Raw genomic sequence first — 7,526 nt, forward strand, 5'->3', positions numbered from 1 at the left:
TTAGGGAAGCAGATGGCTACATCTTTCACCCACGGAGCAGGTTTAAGCCACTGACCTTGCTGAATGGAGATTTTGCTCTCTCATCTTTGAACATATTAACAAATGGAAGGTTCCAGACTCTTGTAATGATGGTAACATGAGTGATAGGTTGATATTCACACAAATATTTGCAGTTTTCTGAACACATAAGTCTTCCTGAGTACAAAGACTTAGGGCCCCGTGAGATGGAAAGAGAAGTGACCTTTCAGGAAGGCTAAGCCGTGAGTCTCTTACCCACCCTGAAAGGAGACACTAGCCATGTCCTGGGAATCTGGGTGACCTCAGCCTGCAGCGCTCCGCCCATACAATAAAGGCACATTCTTTTTTACAGCACAGCTTTTTTCAGAACCAAATAAACACACTTGGAAAAATGACATATATTTATAAAAGTGGGCTAAGACAGTGGGACTCAGGTTAATGGGGGAGAGTTCTGTTTCTTTTCAGTGACTAGCACATATATAGGGTAACATGGGTAATGGACTGGGTTAAAGGCACAGGGTATGATCAGCTTCCTCCTCATTGGTGTTGTCTGTCTAATTTGGCTATCCATTGTGGGTTCAAGTTAATGGAAACTCCTTGGGGGTGCGGGGAGGCTTTTCTTTTGGTTCATCTGATGTTAATAGTGTCAACATATTAATCATTTTAATGAATAGTCATCTGTTGGTAATAGAGAAGGCTCGGGAGCACCTCTGTCAGGCATGGCGGTTCAGTGTGCAGATGGTAAGAGGGGCAGTGTTTGTGCCTTCGTTTGGGAGGCAAGGGGAAAAAATAGGTCTGAGAGCTCCTTGGAAAGAGGCTGGAGGGAAACTATAGATAAGGGACTCATCCATCACATTGTAGAACGCTATATGTCCAGATTCATAGTCCAAGAAAACACCAACCTTTTGCACAGGCTCTCTGACGTGTTGACCTTTTAGAGGTGAAGAGACCCAAAGACTATACTCGTCTCCAATCTTTAAACCAATGAGCGAGAAAAGGTCACCAGGGGGCTTTGGAAGGTTCCCCTTTCTGCTCACTGAGTCCTTGCAGATACCCACTTCCCACTCTGTCTTGTTCCCTACTTCCACCTCCCAGTAGTGTCTCCCACAGGTGAAGATCTGGGCACCCAACACAGTTGCAGACTGGTCAAATCTTTCTGGGTTGTCAGGTAACTGCTGTCTGAGTCCCCCATGTTTCACACTTTTCAGATCGTTAGACAGGATGAGGTAGGCGTTGGCAGTGAGTGGATCCAGGGTGATGTCCGCTGCAAGAGGAGAAAAGAATGAATCCTCCTTTGGAATTCTTGAAAAAAATGGACGTATGTGCAATTTAAATTAAATTCTCAGGGTTTAGTCCTTTTTTTTTTTTTAATGTAATTTAGGTGACTATGGTGGGTTTGAACTGTGGTGTTGGCAAAGAATACTAAATACACCATGGACTGCCAAAAGAATGAACAAATCTGTCTTGGAAGAAGTACAACCAATCTTCCTTAGTAGCAAGGATGGCGAGACTTCGTCTCACATACTTTGGACATGTTATCAGGAGGGATTCAGTCCCTGGAGAAGGACATCATGCTTGGTAAAGTGCAGGGTCAGAGAAAAAGAGAAAGACCCTCAATGAGATGGATTGACACAGTGGCTGCAACAAAGGGCTCAAGCATAACAATGATTTTAAGGATGGCACAGGACCAGGCAGGGTTTTGTTCTGTTGTGCATAGGGTCACTATGAGTCGGATTCGACTCTATGGACCTAACAATAACAACATGGTGGGTTTTGTTGTTTTGTTTATTATGGAATCTCTAAGCCCTTCTTTCATTGTTTCAAAAAACACAAACAAACCACCTCTCAAAGGAAACAGAAGAGAGCCACGTGGGGAATGGTGTTCGGTCTGCCTGACAGAAATCTCTGGAAGTAGAGGAAGCCGTTTTGTTTAGAAGACAGTTTTAGAACTTTGAGCTCTTTATCCACACAGGGCATACCCATTTGTATTATTTGTAATCCCTACAAGGTTGGTCCTGGTTCTACAGTTTGGGTGGGAGAGAAATATAGACAGTTCCCATTTACTAAACTACTGTGTGCCAAGCATTTTCTGTACATCATCTAATCATTACAAGAGTTATTAATGTTTTATTTTTCATTTTTATAGACGAGAAAACTGAGGTTCGCAAATGTTAGTAAACTTGACCAAGGTTACAAAGTTACTGCATCTTTGAATAGCAATTCCTAATCAGCAGTTTTTATTATGCCCTGATTAAAGGCAACTTCCTGTGCGTTAACACCCCCCTAGCGCCCCCCCTAGTGGCCACATGATGAAGCACACTGTGAAAGGCTGAGGGCCTCCTTTCCCACCTCCTGAGAGGAAGTCACATTAAGAGGCCTCCAACTTTCACTGACTCTTAAGGCAAAAAATCTAGCCCCCCCCATCATAGAATTCCATATTTTTATTTACAGGCCAAATCAAAATGGTCACTATCTATGTGATTATTCAATGTCTGTCTCCTGAATTTCACTAAAAATTCTACCAAGGCAAAGGCAGTGCTGTCTTATTGATCACTGTGAGTAAGCCCAGAGCCTAATTCCACGGCATCAGGCATAGTGTAGGCACCTGACGTAGTATCCGCTGAGTCCAAAGCCCATGAAGCCTTCTTCAGAAGGTCTGATTGTCAACGAGGTAAAAGTTGAGAACCAGTGCTGATCTCTCTTGGCCTTAGCATTCTAAAAGGATAGTTCTTTGAAAGTTTGCTCTCTGGGATTTAAAAGTTCAAGTCAGCTTTTATTCTAACAAGACAGAGCTAGAAATGCAGAAACCCCTGCAGTTGTACATGTGTGTGAGTGTGTGAATATGAGTGTGTGTGTGTGTGAGTATGAGTGTGTGTGTGTGAGTGTGAATATGTGTGAGTGTGTTTGTGAGTATGAGTGTGTGTGTGCAGGAGGATAAAAAACAAAGAAGGACCAGGATTCCACAGACAGAAAACCGAAGTCTGATGAAAACATCAATCAAGTCTCACTGCTTCGGTTTGCTCCAGCACAAAGATGCTCTGTGGCCCCAGGCTTCCCAGTGTTAGTGCTGGCCTGGGGCGTGTTAGATGAGAGTCTGGCACCCAGATGGCCACTGTGTGATGCTAGAAGAAGATGCCTAAAGCTCACTTTGCATCCCTTGACATATACTGAAGTTAACTCTGAAACTACCCGGAGGTTTGACAACCCAGGCTGACTTACTGCTAAATTTTCTTAGCATCTCCCTCATTCCTGTGATGCGGCAGAGACTCAGTTCTGTGGTGGTGGCCTCGGGGCACTGGTGCAAGAGTTGGTCACTCCTGCAAGAAGGCAGAGACAGTCACACTCTCTCTTCCACACTGACTGCACAACCCGCTCCAACTTGAGAGTCAGTTTTGTCTCGCCCCAACAACACAGACACTCCCGTCTCTGCTCCAATAACCTATTTCATCAGCACCAAATCCCTGTATCTCAGAGAAGAACACAAAACAGAAACCTACCTTTCCAGGGCTTCTCTCACTTCCTAAGGATATAAAAGAAAGAAAATTAGTATTTGCAGACTTTGATCACCAGCAAGGACTGAATCCATTTTGGGTACGGTCCTTTCTAGAATTCACAGAATCCACTCCCCATGACCCTAGAACACCTTGAATGGGACAACAAACGGCAGAAAAAATCCATTTCTTCCAGGGGTGGTTCCTGGTGATCAAGAGGTGTTTTTCACAATGACTAGAGACTACTTTGTCCTTTTTTCACATGTCTTCATAGAACCTGTTGTTGACAAAAGAGCCAAATTGTCAGTCTCATTATGCAATGTCTCAAAAACCAGAGATAAGCAAAGGAAAATGGCCCAGTGAGAGCTGAGACTAACCCTGTGTAAGGTTGGAGGGCTTGGTTACAAAAAAAAAAACAAACCTGTTGTCCTTGAGTTTTTTCTGACTCATAGCGACCCTATGGGGAAGAGTAGAATTGCCCCGTAGGGTTTCCAAGGAACGGCTGGTGGATTCAAACTCCTGACCTTTACAGATAGCAGCCATAGCTCTTAACCACTGTGCTAAAAAATTAAATAGTAGAATTCTGTGGAACCAGTCCAGGAAACAGACCTGCAGCTGGAGTTGACTCACTGATTTACATTTAAGAAGGTCCTGGAGAATACAGTAGCACCCCGGAGGCAGTATAGTGAAGACGGTAAGAAATATGGACTCAGTATACAGAGTACATGGGTTTACTACCTATCAGTGATTTGACAGACAAACCACCTAACTGCCACAGACCTCAGTTATTAAGTATGTACCAGGATTTAAGATTAAGTCAGCTTTTATCGTAACCAGCAGAGCTAGAAGTGCAGAAACCCCTGCAAGAAATGTTTGCCAGTTTATAGAGGACATTCATCCATAAATGTCATAATAGTACTTATCTTCATCATGTCGTTGTGAAGATTAAATATAATGCACCCAGCACATAGTAAATACTCATTGATAAATTTAGTAAAATGTTTGACAAAGCTAAGTTTGCAGAGAGGCAAACACAAAAGAAATTGGGGCCATGACCAGGGTTGGTTGGGCTACACGTTCCTCTGTTTTTCCCTCCTCCTCCTCAAGAGATAATTTAGAGTGTCAATTCTTTAGGACAACTGCCTTTGAGGCAGAACTCATATTTGAAGTTGAATAAGGAGAAATGTACTTCCTACAGCTCAAAATACTATGAAGTTTTACATTTTTTTCCTACTATTTTCCCCAACACTCTCAGGAACTTTAATCTCACCTCAAATGATTCCGTACTTGAATTCTGACATGTGGACTCTATCTGTTGGATCATTTTGCTCAGGCTTCTGATTTGTTGGGTCAGGTGGATCTCACTGTTCTTCAGTTTCTTCAAGTTCTCTCGTTCTTCTTTTTCTAGTAGCTGGAGTTGCAGCTGCTCCTCCTCCTTCAGGAACTGATGCATCTTCATGTATTCTGACACAACCACCTGTCTGCAGCTCTTTGTCTCCTCCTGTCGGCACGTGCACATGCACGTGCGCACACACACACAGGAGGTAATTCAGTTAGTAACAGAAACAGTCCTATGCATAAATTTTTATCCCTTTCAAATTCCTAGGGTTCATCAGAGACATTTCTTGAAATGTGACACATTTTATATAGTCGATTCCCACTCATAGCAACCCTATAGGACAGAGTAGAACTGCCCCATAGGGTTTCCGAGAAATGGCTGGTGGATCCACACAGCCAACCTTTTGGTGAGCAGCCAAGCTCTTAACCACTGCGCCACCAGGGCCCCTACTGTTGATTAGGTGGGTGGATATTTTGATATTTTAGAATGTGTGTGCTATAAAAACAGTAGTAAAAAAAAAAACCCAAATTTTCTATTCCTAGGAAGCTGTTATTCTTGTGGGAGAGATCAAAAATAAACAAATACAACAGGTGATCAGTGCTCTGATAAGAAATAAACCAAGGTAAGGAGAAAAAGAATATGTAAGTGTTAATATACTCAACTTTTTTTTCTTTCAATGAAACAACATTAGATTGCATGCTGCCAGTAGAAATATGCATCACAGATACTCCCATTTAAGAATGCAAAGTCTACTGGGAAAATCAGGTCCGCACACATGTAGTTTTTTAAAATATCTAATTAAAAACATTAGTTCTTTGCTTTGGTGGCTAGGCAACCCATATCCAAATCTGTGACCAGCCTCTAGCATTTGTTCGCGTGCACTAACACAAACTACTAACACCAAACCAAACCCGTGGCTGTCGAGTCAATTCCAACATATATTTTCATCTGTTTCATTAATTTTTGTTTTATTGTACTTTTTCCCCCCAAAGTATTTGAGATCTTCCTTTTTTATTGATGTTCATCCTATAAGTCTCTAACTCATATTTTAAAGAGTTATAATCAGAGTCATAATATAGATAGCAGAGAGTTGTATGTGTGCACAGAGAAGGAAAAAGATAAGTCTGCCTGGGGTGGGGGAAATAGTTTGAGATGAACCCTTAGATTTCCAAATGGACAAGGGAAGGATCACAGCCCAGAGCAAGGATACTGTACAATTTAAGGCTGGGACTGGAGAAAAAAAAAAAAATCTGATATTTCATAAAGCACCTCTTTAGTCCGCCTTATAGAATCATACACCAGATCCAAAGTTAGACAGATACTGACCTTACACAATATCGTTCTCTCCTTCTCGTGGGTTAAGATAGCCTGAGCTTCCTTTTTCCTCTTACGCAATGTATTTAGGACCTCCTGGAGTTTCTCCTGCAATAGAAACAAACTTTCTGTGGCAAGTGAGCAGAGCACCAGTTTAAGAAGGGGCCTTGAAGACCAATAACAAGATGACTGGGACCATGCAAGTGTGTGGTCTGGTGCCTGGAGATCAGCACCCATGAGTGTCACCAAGAGAGAATAGTATGGGAGTTATCAGAGACCATTCCCATAAGTGAGGGAATCTGATTTCTCTCCCGGGTTGTATATTGAGCAGCTAGTCTTACTTTGTGGTATTCCTCAGCCTCATTGGAGAGACACCCTCTGTTTAGTCTGTGACTTTGGCTTGAGAAGGAGTTTACACTCTGCTCATCATCAGATAACACTTTAGTGGCTGCCAGCATTCTCCCATAGCTGCCTTGCTCGTCCTCACTCTGCAGCACCTGGGACCTGAGCTGCTTGCCAATGCCAGCCAGCCTCCCCAAACGCTCATTGGGCTGGAAATGTGGGATCGCCAAGGTCCTCCAGCACTCAGGACAGGATAGGGGCGTGTTATGTTCCTCCCAGCTCCTGAGAAGACACACCAAACAAAAGCTATGTCCACACTCAGTGGTCACGGGGCTGGTGAAATAGTCCAAGCAGATGAAACAGGTCAGTTCTTCTCTGAGGTTTTCCATCAAATCTGCTGTAGACATTTTGTCGAGGAGGGACATCAGGGCAAGGTTATACCTCTATTCTGGGATTACAGAAGTCCTCTCTCAGCTTCTACTGTTTTGAGTAATGAGTAGATGATCAATTGCTATGATGTTATTACAAGAAACCCTTATTCTCCTCTGTGCCTGAGTTCACCAATTGACATATACTCCCCAACACAAAGCCAATTATGACTCAACATAGAACTCCTGTACACTGGGTTCATCATCAACCCCAAACTTTTACTGAATTTCTCTCTGTGCAGGCCATGTACTGGACACTGAAGATACTTGATCCTAACAGACTTACCATTTTGAAAAAAACCCACTGCCGTCGAGTCAATTCCAACTCATAGCAACCCTATAGGACAAGGTAGAACTGCCCCATAGAGTTTCCAAGGAGTGCCTGGCGGATTAGAACTGCCGACCCCTTGGTTAGCAGCCATAGCACTTAACCGCTACGCCACCAGGATTTCCTACCATTTTGAGAGGTGTTTATTTATATAAACTGTGCTGTGACACCACTTAATCACCTTGGTTTTTGACTGGAGAGTTGGGTCATTTAGGGTAAACCAGGACAGAGTTTTGAATAATGATGATCTGAGTTGGAGGTATGGC

General features: G+C 43.0%; 1 protein-coding gene across 1 annotated transcript; it reads right to left on the bottom strand.

Annotated features, from left to right (window-relative positions):
- Positions 1-472: 472 nt before the first annotated feature.
- Positions 473-7,204, bottom strand: TRIML1 (tripartite motif family like 1). Its single transcript, XM_003412433.3, has 6 exons — positions 6,504-7,204; positions 6,175-6,270; positions 4,780-5,010; positions 3,516-3,538; positions 3,238-3,335; positions 473-1,282 (listed from the first exon to the last, which is right to left on the bottom strand). Exons 1-6 carry the CDS (start codon positions 6,927-6,929, stop codon positions 732-734), a joined length of 1,425 nt encoding a protein of 474 aa, XP_003412481.2. The 5' UTR covers positions 6,930-7,204; the 3' UTR covers positions 473-731.
- Between the last annotated feature and the right edge of the window lie 322 nt (positions 7,205-7,526).

The sequence above is a fragment of the Loxodonta africana genome, chromosome 19, assembly GCF_030014295.1.
Source record: "Loxodonta africana isolate mLoxAfr1 chromosome 19, mLoxAfr1.hap2, whole genome shotgun sequence".
NCBI lineage: Eukaryota > Metazoa > Chordata > Mammalia > Proboscidea > Elephantidae > Loxodonta > Loxodonta africana.